Source organism: Astyanax mexicanus, chromosome 1, assembly GCF_023375975.1.
Source record: "Astyanax mexicanus isolate ESR-SI-001 chromosome 1, AstMex3_surface, whole genome shotgun sequence".
NCBI classification, from domain to species: domain Eukaryota; kingdom Metazoa; phylum Chordata; class Actinopteri; order Characiformes; family Acestrorhamphidae; genus Astyanax; species Astyanax mexicanus.
In genome coordinates, this window is record NC_064408.1 from 11,366,372 (window position 1) to 11,385,039 (window position 18,668).

General features: G+C 40.2%; 1 protein-coding gene across 8 annotated transcripts in view; it reads right to left on the reverse strand.

Annotated features, from left to right (window-relative positions):
- ncor1 (nuclear receptor corepressor 1) overlaps window positions 1-18,668 on the reverse strand; it is a 139,427-nt gene that overhangs the window by 58,031 nt on the left and 62,728 nt on the right. For all 8 annotated transcript variants that reach the window (XM_022665743.2, XM_022665744.2, XM_022665739.2 and 5 more), the window contains 3 exons: window positions 8,300-8,430; window positions 6,250-6,437; window positions 4,974-5,078 (listed from right to left, as the gene is read on the reverse strand). In XM_022665743.2, the coding sequence (XP_022521464.2) occupies window positions 4,974-5,078; window positions 6,250-6,437; window positions 8,300-8,430 (424 nt within the window). The remainder of the gene's footprint in view (window positions 1-4,973; window positions 5,079-6,249; window positions 6,438-8,299; window positions 8,431-18,668) is intronic.

Here is an 18,668-nt window from a genome sequence, read left to right on the forward strand (position 1 = left end):
AGCCCTACTCAATAGCTTTACTTTTGATAGAACTAGTGAAAGAGCAGGTATCCCAAGACTTTTGTCCATCCTGTCTATGTCACCCAAAAGGCTGTAACACAACATACACACTATAGTCAAGGTGCTGTGTGTGTACACATTTACACATACACACATTCACAGAAATACCCCCATAACTTCTTTCTCTCCTCCAGTGACCTCTGGATCTCTTATAAAGTAACACGCAAACATGACTAGAGCTGAAATCCAAGGGTTGGCGCGTGGCCAACTGGGTGAGACAAGCAGATGGCATCAGACCACATCCTCTCACACAGAGCGGGCATGACACAAATCCATCTCCCTCACACACACAAACACACACACACACACACATATATGCACACAGGTTGAGGTATAATGGAGTTTTAGACCAGTCCGATTACAGCACAGAGGGAGGTGGGTCACTGTGGTGAGGTCAGTACAGGCCGAGGCGGGGGGGGGGGGGGGGTGGGGGGGGACTGTGGATTATAATCAGGCCCAACAGTGACCTAAACTGGCCTTTACATGAGATAATCCATAAAAAAAAAATGGTGGAAAATTATTAAATAAATAAACTCTATAATACAAGACTCAAGATTCATAATCCAAAGCATTATTTTAGTGCTGTTTTACCCTACTGACCAAAATAACCTAAATCAGATGTTTCCTACTAAACATACACAAGGCCTTTTTTTTTTTTTTTTTACTGTTACTGTGGTCAAATGATCCAATTCTGTATTCATCTGTCCAAAGCAGATTGTTCCAGAACTCCTGTTCTTTGTCTAGATGTCCTTTAGTGAACTTTATTCTTGCCCTGATTTTTATTTATTTTTTGACAGAAAGGGTTTCCTTCTTGCAAACCACCGCCATGAAAATCAAACTTCTATTCTCATCTCTCAGAAGAACAATAGGATAAAACTATAATTGTCATTTACACTGCTATATCTTGTTATTCTGCGATGTGTATATATTTACTGCAATATTAAAAATAATTATTATAAATAATAGACAATTTGGATTTTTGTCTTTGTTCTCCACATTGCAAACCTAAATCACAGGGCCTTACATTTTAGATCTACATCAACAATAAAAAAATAAATAAAATAAAATAAAAAAAACTCCATGTCATGATATTTATAATGCACCCAGCGTATCCTAGATGAAAGAAAGTGGACTGAGCAGATATAATATTAGATGCTTCAAAGAAAATGAGATCAGAGCATTTTTTTTTCCTTTTGCACCAAGAAAAGCTAAAAAGTGGTAACATTTAATAGACATGTACAGATGCATCTCAAAAAATTAGAACATCATTGAAAAGTTACTTTATTTCAGTAAATAAGTTCAAAATGTGAAACTCATATATCATATAGATGTATTACACACACAGAGTGATCTATTTTAAGCGTTTATTTTTACAGCCAAAATCAGAAAATGAGATTATTATATAAGTCCATTTGGTACTTTTGGCTTCAGTGTGGGCAGTGTGCCAAGTCCTGCTGGAAAATGAAATCTGCATCTCCATTAAAGTTGTCAGCAGAGGGAAGCATGAAGTGCTGTAAGATTTTGTGGGAAAACAAAACTGCACTGACTTTAGACTTGATAATAAAACACAGTGGATCAACACCAGCAGATGACATGTCTCTCCAAACCATCACTGACCATCAGTACATTTTACATTTCATTTGTAAATTAAGGGATCAGAGTCTGGAGGAAGAGTGGAGAGACACACAGTCCAAACTGCTTGAGGTCTAGTGTGAAGTTTCCACCAATCAGTGATGGTTTGGAGAGACATGTCATCTGCTGGTGTTGATCCACTGCGATGTGTCAGGTCCAAAGCCGGTCAATAAAATCTTACAGCACTTCATGCTTCCCTCTGCTGACAACTTTTATGGAGATGGATTTCATTTTCCAGCAGGACTTGGAACACTGCTAATTTTTGGGTTTTTAATCGGCTGTAAGACATCTACATATGAGTTTCACATTTTGAACAGAATTACTGAAATAAAGTCACTTTTCAATTATATTAAAATGCGCCTGTATTGTATGGTTTAGCTAATGCTAATCTTGGTGACTGAATTGGCTTTTGTGCTAACCGTATCCCAGTCACACAATTCTAAACTACATTCAGTCTTGCTGCTACAGCAAACTTCTGAAGGTGAGTAATTGTCATCCACTGGTGGTCAGGAGGCATGAAACAGAACAACTGCCAGCATGGCCAGGTCAGACCGACCTAGCAAGTTCAGCCTATCAGCACATATCAGACAGACCATGTGCTGTGTAAAGAAGTTTCCAACAATATCACCACAGGACCTACAGGTATCTCCCACCACCGCTGATATGGATGTTCTACCATCAGAGCAGGCCTAAACAATATGGCAAACCATTTAAAACCAATATAAAGACAATATAAAAGCCACAGAAACCTACCAAAGAACCTACAAACTGCACACATTCAACTTGTCTAAACCATAATAAGAGCACTGCTGATAGAATGAGACACTCTGGAGCTTCTGTGCTTGAGCCCAAGGTCACAATATCCAACACACACCATCAGCTAGAATCATTTAAAGCTCCAGTTTGACACTGTAGTGAATTGGAACTGCATTCCTTGGAGTGACAGAGCTCAATCCAATTCTGTTGAGATGAGTTTTAGAGAAATTGTGATCTGTACTAATAAGATCACTGACTTTGAATATTTTGAATCTTGACACAAGAAGTAGATACACAGCGATGTCTATGTGTCTGTGTAAGTGACAGGCTGCTGGTGCCTAAGAAGCGAGAGGGGGTTGGGGGGCACAGGAGTAAACATGACGTAACCGCATGGCTTCCATCCACATGGTTGGGCACGTGCTTGTAAACGTGCCTGTCGAAAGATGGCACCTCACTCCAGCCCAGTTTTGCAGTGCAAATATTTTCAGTTACAGCTGAATTCATACTTTTAATACCAGAAAACGCTCTTATTTACCTTTTAAAAAGCCATTTAAATGCCTGATTAAAGGGCTGATTACTGTTGTTTTGCTGGTTTATTCAGGTTTTGAGTGCTCAGCGCTGACTGCATTGTTTAATAGCACAATATATATTGTTGAATAAATGCCATTTGCAATGTAATATGTTTCCAATATCGTGCAGCCCTACTCAATAGCTTTAATTTGATAGAACTAGTGAAAGAGCAGGTGTCCCAAGACTTTTGCCCATCCTGTCTATGTCACCCAAAAGGCTGCAACACCACATATACACTATAATCAAGGTGCTGTGTGAGTACACATTAACACACACACATTCACAGAAATATCCGTATAACTTCTTTCTGTCCTCCAGTGACCTCTGGATCTCTTATAAAGTAACACGCAAACGCATGAGATCACTGACTTGTAAAACATTTTAAATATCACATCTGCAGCATTGTTCAAAATGCCTGAGGCTAAATAAAGCTAATGTTACACTGCAACACACATAAACAAGATAACTGCATGCCTAGGACCAATTCAGTGAGAGAGAGTGAAAGAGAGAGAGAGGGAGAGAGACGGGGAGAGAGAGAGACAGAGAAAAAGAAGGAGTCAGCGAGTTTACCTGCCTCCCATTACCATCCCCATGACAACTGCCTCCACCTAAGACATGCTCCGTCACCGCGGCAACGTACAAACTCCAAGCAGACTCTGCACTGCTGATAGACTGAGAGCAGGAAGAGATAGAAGGCGTTCGGAGAGCGGACGTACGCATAAAGCAGAGAGGATGTTCGAGGCTTGTGTTGAGACGGAGTGAAGTGAAGGAGGGAGGAGCTGAGAGAAAAGAGGACGGACAGAGAAAAGCCTGAAATGTCAGAGGACCCGGCTGAGGCCAGCAGTCCTGATGGATCTAACAGACATGTTCCTGAAAGAGCAGAACGAAGTGGAAGGGGAAAAAAAAATTCTATGTAAACAGCTCTTCTTTCGTTTCCTTGGCTGTAAAAATCTCAGCTCAGAAGTGGGTCAGCGCGCAGAGCCTCGGCTCAAACCGAGCTCGTGTTTGTTTTGTCTCGTCCTCTGCGTTTTCTCATTTCCCAAAGTTTAACAGCTGGATCGTCCAAACACTCTGATTTAACTCATTCAGAAGACATAGAAAAGGACTTGGGAAATCATCGAAAATGGATATAAACCAAAAATCAGAATTGGACTGAGATAAATTAAATTTTTATCCTCATCATGCTATCATTATCAAGTTTAAATTATTTAATCACTGAGAAATGGCTGCAAAATCATCAAGAATAGCAGATAACTTCATGCTGCTCTTAATGCTGCAGACTGTGCTAAAGTAACATAATGAGGCTAAAAAAGCAGAGCAAGGTAGAGGTCCACAGTGAACACACACACCAGACTTCAGACTTCTACTTCTTAACCTGAGATTAAAAAAAAAAGTGGCTAAACATATTTAAGACCACCCACTCTATTCAACATGATCTAGTCCACGTTGGTTACATCCTTACTGTCTAAATTTATATTCTGGACCCTTAAAATCATACTACAGCATGTGGAGTCACATGACTCTGAAATGTCCAATCTTTAACATGGAGCAAAGCAACATGGGGGAGAGCTTTAACACAGGGTATTCTAAGCAAGTCAAGCAGATTATATTATTGTATATTAACCACAATCAAAATAAGTTGTTTATATGTTTATAAAATTATGATACTGATAAAGATCAAATTGCGATACACTAGCAAGAATCATTCTGCTGATACACTACTGTGTAATCCAGCAAAGCCAATAATTCAGCTATTCAATAACTTAACAACCAAAACTCATATTTTCAAAGATATACACATTTAAACAAAACAAAAAAAACAAGCCTTCCAAACTCCAAGTTTAAATACCTAAAAGCAACAATTTAAAAATCCAACATCCAGAAAATGAAAATCTCGCAATTCAAGCAATCCAAAAATATGCAGTCCAACAATGTGTGTTTGTAGGTGAACACACCTCGTGCTTGGGCATCCATTGGGGTCACAGGAGCGAGTTTAGCCACCTCTCGTGCAGGCTTCTGCACCGGCTCAGGTTTGGGAGGAGGGACAGGTTCAGGCAAAGCTGACAAAGAGAAAGAAAGAAAATTTTACATGAATAGAAACACATTCTTAACTTTCACTGTAAACATATTTAATTCCATGTCTGTGAACAAGTTCACAATATATCAAACTGCATCAAAACTGAGGTACATGGTTATGGTTGTCAGCAAAACTATGCTATATGGTTATGCAAAAGTCCCGTTACTTTTGTATGGATCATTGTATGGACAGCCACAATTTTTTAAAGTTTAGCAGCCATAAACTTTTAAACACAAATTTGAACAGATTTTCAGCAATTCCAGATGATTTTGCTGTGTAAAAAATTTGTTATATTGAACGGAATTATACATTTTAGTGTGTCAGACCGCAATAAACACCTATTTAATTGGCATAGAAAATATTTATATTACATGGAAATTCTAAACAGGTGCATTAAAAAAATTATATCACTGAAAAGTTACTTAATTTCAGTAATCCAGTTCAAAATGTGAAAGTCCTGCTGGAAAATGAAATCCAATGAAATCTCCAAACCATCACTGATTGTGGAAACTTCACACTAGACCCCAAGCAGTTTGGACTGTGTGTCTCTCCACTCTTCCTCCAGACTCTGCTCCCTTGATTTACAAATGAAATGTAAAATGTACTGATGGTCAGTGATGGTTTGGAGAAACATGTCATCTGCTGGTGTTGATCCACTGTGTTTTATTATCAAGTCTAAAGGCAGTGCAGTGTTTTACTGAAAAATCTTACAGCACTTCATGCTTCCCTCTGCTAACACAACGTTTATGGAGATGCAGATTTCATTTTCCAGCAGGATTTGGCACACTGCCCACACTGCTAAAAATACCAATTGGTCTTATATAATAGAATAATTTTCTGATAGACTGATTTTTGGGTTTTCATTGGCTGTAAGCCATAATCATCAACAATAAAATAAATAACCACTTAAAATAGATCACTCTGTGTTTAATACATCTATATAATATATGAGTTTCAAATTTTGAACTGAAGGTGAGTGACTGTCATCTACTATTTAACCGCCCTGGTGTTCAGGAAGTATGAAACAGAACAACTAGCAGTTAAATAAAGTAATGTTTCAATGATATTGTAATTTATTGGGATGTACCTGTAATATTTAAACACATTTCCCAAAACTAAGACATCTGTAACTTAAATGTATTTAAATGCATTACCTGGTTCAGGTGGAGGGGGCGGCGGCTCCTCTGCAGCCGTGGCAGCTGCCTCGTTGGCCATGGAGCGGGTGGTGATGCGGCCTTTGCGGCGGCCCTGGCTGTTGGCGGTCTTGCGGCCCCGTGGCGTGCTCTGCTCTTTGCCCTCCTCGTCCTCCCCCTCACACTTCTCTTTGTCTTTACCAATGTCCCTGAATAAAGCACACAGCCCACAATTAACACTCACACACACTTACTAATGTTTGCCTTCAGTTTAACACTCTAACACGGGTAACAAAAATACAGTAAAAAAGTTAGTTCATTTCAAGCCCAAGCTAAAGTTTATAGGCTCTATTTTACCAACATAAAGCGCTGCTTATGTTTTTGGAAACACCTTCTCTTTTTAATAAAGACAAGAGAGTCTTTGTTTAGAATTTACCACTGCGTATCGCAGAGTTTTGGAATGTCGCCTGAAGCCTATTTGGGCTAAAATCTATCTTTAAAGCCTAGATCATAAGCTATGTGCGGTCCCAAGCACTGATGTAACTGATACCAGGAAATATGAATGTGAACTTAAAACACGCTGATGGGATTAAGCAGCAGGTCTGGTCCACAAATTTGGCTTTATACAGAAAATGACATAACAGATTTGTCCGCATGTTTCTCTATAATTCCTAGACCGTTTCATTGATTAATTCCAGCCGTATTTCTGGAAGCATATGCCTGAATTTATTAATAGATCCACAAACTAACAGTATATCTTCACCAAACATAAAAGCTCAAAAGCATAAAATATTCTAAGTCTAGTGGCTTTGAGAAGTTACAATGGCATAATTAGACTGAGAAAAAAGAAATAAGCAGCTTCATTTCCTTCTCACATTAAGGTTATTGATGTGGGAATACTAGAGGCAACAACAGTAAAGCTGCTTAAAAATAAATCACACATTTCTTCTCAGAGATCTGTAAGCTTACACTGCCTTCCATTTAAACTCAGATGTAGGAATTTCTTAACAGGGGTGTGCCATATCACATTATACTCTATAATATTTCCAACAATTTAAAATCTCATGATCGCAAAAATATCCTGAAACATAGTGATATTATTTTAGGGCCATCTCCAGCTAGGGGTGCGTCATATCATATTGTATACAATAATATTGCCAAATAAACATTTTAGATAATTTTGTTGCAGAAGTGTATTCTTAAAATTATTATTTTGTCATATCACCAAAAAATGTATTATTGCAAAAATACACTGAAATATTTTGATATTATTTAAGGGCCTAAGACTAGAATTTTATATATATAATATAATACAGTTTATCATCACTTCTATCTGTGTGTCCCTTAGATTTTTTGTTGTTTAAATGCACAAAAAGCTAAATAACAGTGTTATCAACTGTAATCTATAAAAAAAAGGCAATCTGGAAAAAACATCAAAAGCAGGGCAATTTTTTGTCACAAAACACTGATAAATAAAAGTGTAACTGATACAAAAAAGCAGAATAAATGATCATGCTTATAGCTAAATAAATCATGTTTGCAGTCTGTAAACCATTTGTTCTTAAATCATTACTAGTTAAATCTTAGGGTATGAAGTCAACATTTAGGGTTATTCCATATATTACTATATCTTTCCCATCAGGACATTACAATAAAAAGACAAAAAATACAAATATTACAAAATAAATATGATAAAATGTGTGTGTAGCCAATACACAACAATGAATATATTAATAATTCAACTATTCTGACAGGCACAATAGATGTAAAATAGTATGATTGGTAATAAAGGTACTTTCCTCAATCAGATAAAGTACATACATATTAATTGCTTACTTATATATAAAAATCCTTGCCTCTCCAAAACAACTACTTTACACAAGGAGAAAAAAAACTATATTATTTTAAAGAGAAGTCAATGTGAAGATTTTAAACAGTCTGGTGGGCTTCTATTGGCCAATTTGTCCCTAATTTAATAAAAATGACTGATTCCAAGTCAAAAAATGAGGCTAATCTTTGCATGACAGCGGCACAAATGTCAGCATAATAACAAATTTCCCATAGTACTCACTTTGAGTCCTCTTTTTCATCTTTCTCCTCCTCTTCCTTCTTCTCGTCGTCCTCTTTCTTCTCCGATTTCTCCAACTTGTCCTCCTCGTTTTTGTCTTCTGACTTGTCTTCTTGTGAGGGTCGGGTTATCTGCTTTAAAAACAGAAAAGAAGAAACTTTTATAGTCTACTATATAAAAGAAATGTATAACTGTACAAATATCATATTAAGACATGGCACATAATTCACGTTCTAGGAGAGCAGTGCAGGGTGAAGGAACACGTACACTGTGTGACGCTGATATTTTAAGTACCAAATGTCAGGCTGTTCCAAGTAGACTAGAAGACCTTCTGATGGACCCTGTTTGTCCTGATCTGTGGTCAGTGCCACATAGCTAAAATCAAAAATACAAAAATACTAAATACTAAAAGAACTTAAAAATTAGTCGCATTACAGAAATTGTCAGCTGATCTTTAGCGCCAGATATCTAAATAATGGTTTAACTCTAAACAAGGTAGAATTTGTTGACCTCCCTCTCTCTCGCTCGCTCTCTCCCTGTCTCTCTCTCTCTCACACGAGTTAAATCTACCCAAACACTACACTTCCCTTTTAAGGAAACATAAACGCTAGAGCGAGCAATTTTCCCCTGCCTTTGAAAGAATGTGCTTTGACACAAGCAGAAAACCAAAGACAAGAATCTCCTAGCTGAAAAAAGGGCAAAAAATAAAAGGCAACCTGTGCTGACCTAGATCAGGCATGGTTCTGCGCTTCAAAGCAACCAGAATGGAAATGATCCAGTATTAGACTTAATCTTGTTGTAGGGAAAGCTTGCCAGTGCATCTCCGGCCTTATCACCCAGCGCCCAGCAGGTCTTAAAGCAGCAGTCCTCAAGATATTCTCTTTTAAACTGAAAGCAGTAGAATGGTGCGGAGTGGTGAGAGGACACAATATTGTAATAAATGGTGTCAATGTGCTTCTGCAACCATCCCTGCATAGCCAAACATATTTATGATAAAAACAGAGTGGTTTGGTAAGTTTTTTTCAGGAGTTCTTCTCTAGTTCTAGTAAACTAGAACTGAAAAGATCTATCAAGCTAAGAGAGAGTGGGACCCAAAGGCCCAATCCTATTTCTCTTTTGTACCCCTACCTCCTGTTTTCTAGTGTAATCCTTCCCCTTGAAAAAGAGTTACAAAGAAAAGGGTGAAATTATCCCCCTAAGAATTGGGACAATCCTTTCCTCTTTACCTGACACAGATTTACAGATATATAAAGAAGAGCTGAAATTTAGCATTTATTAACTTTTTTTTCCACCTGCTGTAGCCTTTGCTGTCTGTTGCACAAAATAAGGTGGACCAAGAGAGTTAAATAGCTAATCAGTTGAATTACTAACTAGATTTTCACGCTTGTTAGCGTAAAACATTGAAACAACACATTAAGTTATGGAAAGATTGTGGTTATCACACTTTTGAACAAGGATAATATTTAAATTTGTGGGTTTCTTTTATTGCTTCTGAAAAATCTGTTTGAACGATCATGTAGCCCCAACACATCCCCAACCTAAACCTGCAGAAAACAAGAAGCGGGACATCCTACCTCTAAGAGTGCACACGAAAAACAGATGGGATGGGCTAAGTGGTACGACCAAAGGGTGAAAGTCCTTTGCTCTAAAAGAAAACTGTACCACAATGCACCACCTGCTCAGTGCAGTAACACATTTCCACCAGATGTGTCCTAAAATAAAAAGCCTAATCATACAAACTGTCATTTTTAAGTGGCAGGATCAATGAGCTTTCCCATCATTGGTCGGTTTGTTGATCAGAAAAAAATGAAATTAATGGATCACAAACACATATGGCAGGCTCATTAATACCCAATAAATATGTAGAAACAATGAGTGACCTGAGGTTATTCAGGTCTGCAGATATTCTTAGAACTATATAAAAAGTGTCGCGAGAGGGACAGAAAAAGGCAGAAAGAGAGATAGAAAGACAAGAAAAAAGCAAAAAGAACAAGAAAGCTAAAGGATGGCCAGTTGGTGCACTATACAAAGATAAGATTAGCGCTACGAGGCCCTTTGATGATGTTCACATGGACAGGGTTGTCTGGAAGGACAGACCTCGCGGAGGCTCCCAAATCACAATAGGCTCATTGTTGACAATGCTCAGTTCAAAGAGGCCAAGAAAGCAAAGGCTTTACAGAGGGACTCGGGGCAGATCAGAGGAACATGAGGCGCTAGGCGGCCCAGTGACTGGGCTAAAGCTACACACGCTCGGATGACCCCATATGGAAAAACAAAAACAACACGGTTGATGCTGTGACCAGGCCCAGCCTTGAACAAACCACTCCCATCCTGCAGTGGACAAACTGCTGTGGAAGGGCAATGGCTAAGTGCACATCTTGGCACAAAAAGGATGGGAACCCTGAAACCTGATAGAGAACCTGGGAATCTGTGAGAAGGAAAAACCTTAGACGAACCTTTGGATGTGGCTTCCTATAAAGTGCAAGTTACCATTTTAATATGTTTTTAATATGGTTACTTAATTTAAAAACGCATGGTTCATTTTTTTCAGACTGGGATCCAAAAGCTTGCAATATTTTAAGAGTTAAGCTAATCCTGAAGGTTAAGTGCATTCAAGTTCAGTTTCTGATGCAGGTCATGTGACTCAGACAAACTTATCTTCAAGACAATATGTGCCAACCCAGCAAAAGGACCAACTCATCGCTGGACAAATTCCCTTCTTAGGAACACCACATAGTGTTCTTATGTCACCATATCCCTGGCACTTGCTGGACAGCACTGAGTAGTTAGCACCAGTTGGTCATCACCGCCAGACAGAGGCCACTTATAGTATTACTGCTTTGCAGAGGACAGATCTATGGCAGGGTTTCCCAATAAGGCTCTGATCAAAACCACAATCTCTTTGGTGGTTTAGATTCCTCATAATTATCCCATGGCAACAGGGGCAATTCCTGATTTACAGCTTTAGGCATTTGAGTGGCTTGGCTTTCAGGAGTCTGAGGCGTAGCCTAAGAGAAACCGGACTACTCTGCCTGTGGAAATGAGCTACACAAGCTCAAAAAACCTCTGCAGACAGGCAAAACGTGAATGATGCTGAATCAAGGGGTAAACTGGGAATTGGATACAGGCAGGACATTCCTGACACAGACAATAAACTCACAATGAAACATGAAGAACAAGGTGAAGCAACTAGGAACTCCACGGTGTACTTGTACCCCTTTGTCTGGGCTTGTACAATTGATGTCTCAGTGTTTTGGCTGGTCAAAAATTTACTACTAGAGAGGAAACTCGGAGTAGTCCAGTAGACTACGGTGCTCCCACTTTGAGCTAAGAATCGCTGGTGCGAATCTGGGATTATGCTGCTTTCCTTCAGCAGCCAGAGTCTGAGAGAGCACAACTGGTCAGAGAAGACATGTGCCAGTATTCAACCTGCTGGTGTTGCCGAAATTACTAGTCATAGAAAAGTTCCTATGATTGGGAATTGGGTGAAATAAATTACTATTTTAGAGATGCCAACTATCTGTTTTGGAACATTCTCTTGTGGGCAATTGCTTGATCCGCACACTTGCAGTCTTGTGACCTAGACTAGAGCATCAACAGGACCCCCATAAACAGGCCTTCATCTTAGCTGACAGTATGTTTTGGAAATGGAAGACTTTAAAGAACCTGGACACAACTGTCCAAAAAGAAACAATGAAAGCCCACAAACTGGAGAGAGTTATTAGAGATGCACAACATGGGACTCCGCCTTAGACAACTGGAAGTTGACAGACTTGAATGGGAAGACTGAGCCAAGAGAGGTCATAGTCTTCTGACCGGAAAGCAAGAGAAAGGCTCCCTAAGGCTGTAGTAGGACAAAAAGGAAAAACAATCCAATATATATATACCCATGATGAGATGCTAAAATGAATGTTCTTGTATGTTTACCCAACAGCACTCTACAGTTAGTGCTACTTTGAGTCCATGTTGATTTGCGGTGAGGATGTTTTTCTCTTGCATGTGTCAAGAGAGTAAGCGAGCTGCAATGGCCACAGGTTCTTTATCATGGTTTCTGGCACATATACAGGAACGGGGGGTGTCTCGCCCCTCCTCTCGCTGTTCCACGAAAGAGAGAGAGCTAAGGGAACATGGTTGCCTTAGCCAAGCCAAACAACCCATGCGGACACCAGATGAGGCCAAGGAATGTCAAAAGCTCAACTGTGAAGAGAGAGCATGAGTGGGAGAATGGGATCGAAGGAGAAAGAAAGTGAGAGACACTAAATAAAAGTGAAAATTGTGAAATCATAACAAAATGCAACTATTTAAAGAGGGACTTGAGAACGAGTGGAAAAATGTCCAAGTGAGTGAAGAGCTGTAATAATAAAAGAGCTTGCAGCGATGGGCTTGAGTGCCATTCTCGGAGAGCTCAAGCACCAGAGATGGGGCTCACGTCATCCATATATGGGTATTCGTGTAGACAAGCTCTCTACCACCACTTAGACTGCATTAATAAACCAGTACATTAGTAATAATAAATGGTAATTTTCACTTTGTATCAAGAGAGGTCAAAATCATTCTTTTATTCGCCATATAAAGACCTCACTTACTCAAGAGCTTGTTTTCTGGATGCTAATCAAGTCTACTTTTGCACTGTTTACTGTGTTTTTACACCTACACTGTTTAAAGGTGATTCGTTTGGCAAGGTGTGAAAAAGATAATCGCTCACGGACACAGACCCAACAAGTGCACCAGGCCCTTGAGAAGAGCTGGTCTCTCAGTCCAGTTTAAAACAACCTCTGTAGTGGTTGATTTGTGATCAGAACAGACCTGTGAGGAAACAAACCAATGCAGACTTCTCCAACCGCACAAATTTGTTAACTGAAAAGTCATGGTCTGAGGAAACTGGCTACATGTTTTTAGTTAATACCAAATCCCAGAGTACTGTACTGTGTTAAATTTTAATGTTCCCTAAAGTACTTATTAATGTATACAAATTTTAGCACAGCCTTTGAAGTTAATGATCACATTCTAACATAAGGCCTTAACACACTACAATAGGGAAAAAATCTATACACAGACTAAGAGCCTTAACACCATATCTCTGGTTGTAGTTGAGGCTGCAGTTCTGGTTAACTGCAAGACATAGAATGGCAGTGTTTGTGTTGGAATACCAGGATGTTCCAACTGGCTTCGTCCTCATTCCCCGCTTTTGCCAGCGTTCCTCCACACAGATGTTGCTAAAGCCCTTTTCACACTACACAATTTACGAGTCACTACATTGGCAGCACCTTTCACACGGCACAAATAGCCCCAGTGTTCTAGAACGAAATCATACACAACAGGCCTCAACACTCAACACAATCAAATTCAGATGGGAACGCTAAAATTAAGCCCAGGATAAAGAATTCTACTTAATAAGGAGTTTGATTTTGAAGTTGCGCAAGTGCGAAATATGGTTTGATGTTTTCGGAACGCTGCTACGAGACCTTTTTCACTTTGCGTTCAGCTGGAGGCTTGGAGTCTCTCCCTTTTCTGCTGATTCACCAGGCACATATTTGAGTTAGGAAATGACAGGCTTGTAAGCCAACAGCCTCCAAACGGCTTTTGGAAAGACTTTGCGATTCCAGCTCTTTCTGACTTGGTTCCACTGCAAATCCACATTCCAGGCTGAAAGGGGGTTTCTGTCTGCACAACTCTGAAGAAGTAACTCTTACTCACTCAGAAACTGTGAAACTTTTCACCAAGTAAATCTGTGGTTTTAAGACAATGTTTTAATTTATCTTTTGGAGATCTAAAAAACAGAATGACGTTAAATGTCAAATCATTGACATTTCTTAGGAAACCTAAAGGGTAGCAAAGGTACTTATACTAGTAACTGAATGTTGTTGTTTTTTTTTTGTTTGTTTTTTTTATAAATGGGATCTACCTAAAGGTAGATTTTTACTTTGAAACTTTTAGTCACGGCAAAGTCTATGGCATAGCCTGCACAAATGGCCTATGCCTTTTTGAGCATTTATAGTTGTGCGAGAGTTGTGGTGTCTGCATCATTGTACAGTTCACAGCAAATGAGAAGTTAAGAATAGAATGCTCAACAGAACAACCACAGTTGTTGAGGACTGCGTCGCTGCGGTCTGTGTCACGTAGCTGTATTTTAGGGGAGGTGCACATCAAGCCATGTAAGTATGTGTAGGCTGCAGAAACAGATTAAATGCAGAACCATAACCTGACCTTAACCAGCAGGACCCTCTAAAGCAATCAACAAAATTTAGTTAAAATTATAATCTCCCATCAGAAGGATCAAACAGAAGAGATGTCAATCTATGTTTACATTAAAAGGTTTACCTAATTTTTCACTTTCTAGGGCTTTACCAGTTACATGCGACACATGACACATGCAAAGTCAGCCACCACCTTCAGTGCATTACCACCTTGGTAGAAACTCACTCAAAGGAAAGCACCAGATCCCCAGCTCTAAAGCATCAGCCAAGAAACTCATCTTTAGGCCAGCATCACAATGGGAGTGCTGAGGGAAGAGCCCAGCGACCGACCCAGACAGTCCCTCTCCTGGGATGGCAAAGCAGTCTGCTGAGCTACTCTGATCCCAAGAAGTCTTTTATAAAGATTATGAAGACAAACATTTTCCACTTAGAGGACTGGAGTGGGAGCAGTAGAACTTCTTAGAACTACAACAATGAAAGGCTTTGGGTTTCTGGCATGTTTTAAAAAGCAAGGTTCATAATTCAAAAGGTTAACTGGTAAGGCAACGCTGGAGTGGCCTATGGCCTAAATTTCAGTTGGCAGCCAGATCCGGTACTAAGCGGCATAGGGAGGCAGGAGGCAAAAACACACCGCAGCCAAAAGTTCCTGAAGAGCCTACCCATTCCTTCAATAACAGTGATTATTGTTCTTGTCCTTCTGACCCAAAGTACAATAAACAGCTGGTCGCCTACGTTCAGAGAGGGCGGGAAGTGGCGGTTTTCTTTTTAGAGGGCAGGAAAGCTGACGTCTGTCTGTCTGTCTGCCTTGAGGCAACACTGCCATGTTCATCGAACCGGTCACATATTAACTTCACTCTAAGTGACCGACACGAGATTGGGGGAAAAAGACAGAACACGAGAGACACAAATGCAGACAGACAGGGGGCAGGGCGAGCCTAGAATGGTTTATAAACCAAAGAGCACAAGGGACAAAGTACACAAGCAAGAGGGAAGAGCTGAGAGCGCAGAAGAATACGAGACCCAAAAAGTAGAGAATAAGGCAGCAAAGTACACATCAGGGACGGCACTAGAGCAGGACTGTTGAACCACTTACTTACTTTCTCACTCGCACACACACACTACCTTCACGCTCATCTGTCAGTATCCGCCACTTGGGAAAAGTCTTTTTTTGGCACGTTTACAAATTCCGGCGCGGGAACCTCCGGAGCTCAGCTGTGCTGAGCGCAGCGGGAGCAGGAGCTGCAGGCAGGAGCAGCGGCAGCAGCACACGATCGCGCGCACACAGCATGGTGGCGGCCGGGCAGCCGCTCGTCCAATCTGGAGCTGCTGGCAGCCGGGAACCTCTCGCACTCGTCTCTGTCACGGCATGTTATTGGCCCACATAAGCCAGCTCCAGAAGCGCAATACATCTCTCTCACACGCGCGAGAGCGCACACATGCACGCAAGCTAGTCGGCTTTAATCTGGGTGACAGGGTCAGGCCAGGTGACGGGCAGCTCGGGAGCGCGAGAGAGCAAGAGTGAGAGAGGGGGAGTGAAAGAGAGAAAGAGAGAGAGAGCGAGAGAGAATGCAAGAGCGAGAGAGACTGGAGCCCAGCCCAGAAACGCAGTGCTGTTTTTGATTGGCACTCACAGCTGCTCTGCAACTTTCTAGCTCCTGTTGGAAAGAGCGGGACATACCACTGCGCAGTGCATGAACAGGGGTGTATACTCGCATCCCCATTAACAAGACACACACAGATACAGTAAGCAAGCATGCCTCGATCCATATGTGCAGAGCAGCTACAGTGCAATGCAATGTACACAAGTGACCTGCAGGGGCCATCGCTCTCAATTCCCTCTCTCTGTTTTCCCTCCCTTCATCAATGCCTTTTGTTTCCTCCCTCTTCACTCCCGTCCCCTCCCGCATGCTGAAGTGATCCCAGGGGACTCCATGCAAGTACAAAAAGCTCCAGCCAGAAGTCTGTTTGGAACAGAGCCCTGTCAGCACTCAGGAGCTCCAGCTGAGCTGAAGAGAACTGACACCGCTGTTGTTTCTGTGAACCTGTTTAGCAGAAAACAGGGAGGGACGGGCCCTCAACACTGGAGCAAATGCATTGCCCCGTTGCACTAAAAGCTAGACTTATTCAAACAGAACAAATAAATACTACTAAAAAAAAAGAAAAAAAAAAAAAACGCAGATACAATATAATAACATGTTGCTATGATGTATTAGATGCAGGCTGGGGCATTCCTAGGCTGGTGGTGGTTGCAAGGATGCTGTTAAATAGCTGTAGAGTTAAAAAGTATTTACTAAACTATGGCTAGGATACTGCTCGGAGGTTGCTCTGGTGTTTTAGATGGTTAAAAGGGAACTGATGGGTTGTTACTAGGGGTGGGCAATATTATATCGTATAAAATATATCGTGACACAGAAATATCATGATATTTAAAATCCATATCGTGATAATAGGGAAGTTCTGTCTTAAAAGTAGTCTATTATTTACTGTGAAGCTTTAAGTGAATGTATTGTATAATTGTTTTAGTTTGCAGTTTATATGCATGCACTAAATATTCTGCAATATTTTATGCTATATTATTTATTTTGCCACATTATGATTATACTGTTAAACTTTTATACTATATTCCTGAAATGAATGAATTATTTTTCTGTTTTCCTATATCGCCAAGTATATCGTTATCGCAAAAATATTATTATTTTAGAGCCATATCGCCCACCCCTAGTTGTTACAATAGTGGATTTAGTGGTTGTAAGGGTACTACTAGACACATTTGTTTAATTGCTCGAGCTCAAAATTCTCTATTAAAAGCAAGACTAAAATAAGTGAATTAATAAATGTAATAAAAATTATCATTGCCAGCTTTGCAATGAACATTGAAGTCAGCGTTGCAATTGTCCTATCTCTATTTGCTTGCTGCATAGGTAAGCATTTGTCCAGCAGTGCCGATGACAATGAAACCCTGGAAATGAGTGATTCATCAGCCTGTGGGACAAAGTCTGTCTGAATATTAAGCAACATTCTCCAAAAGAAAGAATCCTGCCTAACTCCGCTCCTGCACTTTTTAACTTTGGTGGAGCTGCACGAGGCATTTGATGAGTCAACATTAAACATGGCTGTACACATCAGTTCACATGATACTTTAATTCCAGATGCTGCTTTATCATCTTTTAGCTAGTCAACAAATGCATGTGTACAAACTATAGTGGATTTGGTGGTTGTAAGTTGACACATATTTGCTTGCCTATTAAAAGTAAGTCTCAAATAAACAAAAGTAATGAATATCCTTGTCTACTCTGTAAAGAACATTGAAGTCAACCCTGCAATTTTACTACCTCTCGCCACCTTTGCTTGCTGCATAGGTAATCGTTTGCCCAAATCAAATTTCATTTAATTTAATTGTCGTTTAGGCCACAAAGGTTGTTGCTGTGATATTTTAGATGGCTGCTGTGGTATTTCTCTTTTTTATACCCTATACTGCATAAGGTGCTTGCAAGAGTGCTGTTGAACAGTTGTTAAGTGTTTGCTAGATTATCGCTAGAATAGGGCTAGTTGGTTGCTCTGGGGTTTAAGATGGTTGCTAGGCTACCACTAGGCTGTTATTGTAGTGCCACTTGGTGGTTGCTAGGGTAATGCTATGCAGGTAATATGGTGTTTCAATAGGCTGCTAGGTACTTTTAGGCTGTTGTTGTCCAGATCAAATATCTAAATATTTAGTATATTTTAGTGGCAGCTAGGGTGCTACTAGAGTTGTTAAGCGTTTGTCATGTTATGGCTAGGATACTGCTAGGTGGTTGCTATGGAGTTTTAGATTGTTAATAGTGTATTGCCAGGTTGCCACTATGGAATATTTGGTGGTTGCGCTCTAAGGGGTGGCACCTTCTCAACTAATTATTAACTACACCTAGTAAAGATGACGAAAGCACACTGTGGTTAGATAGAGGCTATAAAAGTGTGATTAAAGTGATAAAAGCTTAAAATATTTTTCTGCCTGGAAGCAACAGAACATCACCAGCCCATCAATACTGGCAACAATATGCAGCTGAGTGCCATTCCCAAGGTCACAACCAGGATATCAGTGTTGATCTCTCCCACTCATCGTATCAATATTGCAAATTCAATAGCATAATATTTAAACAACATATCATGGACCCACACCAGATAGAGACACACTCCCT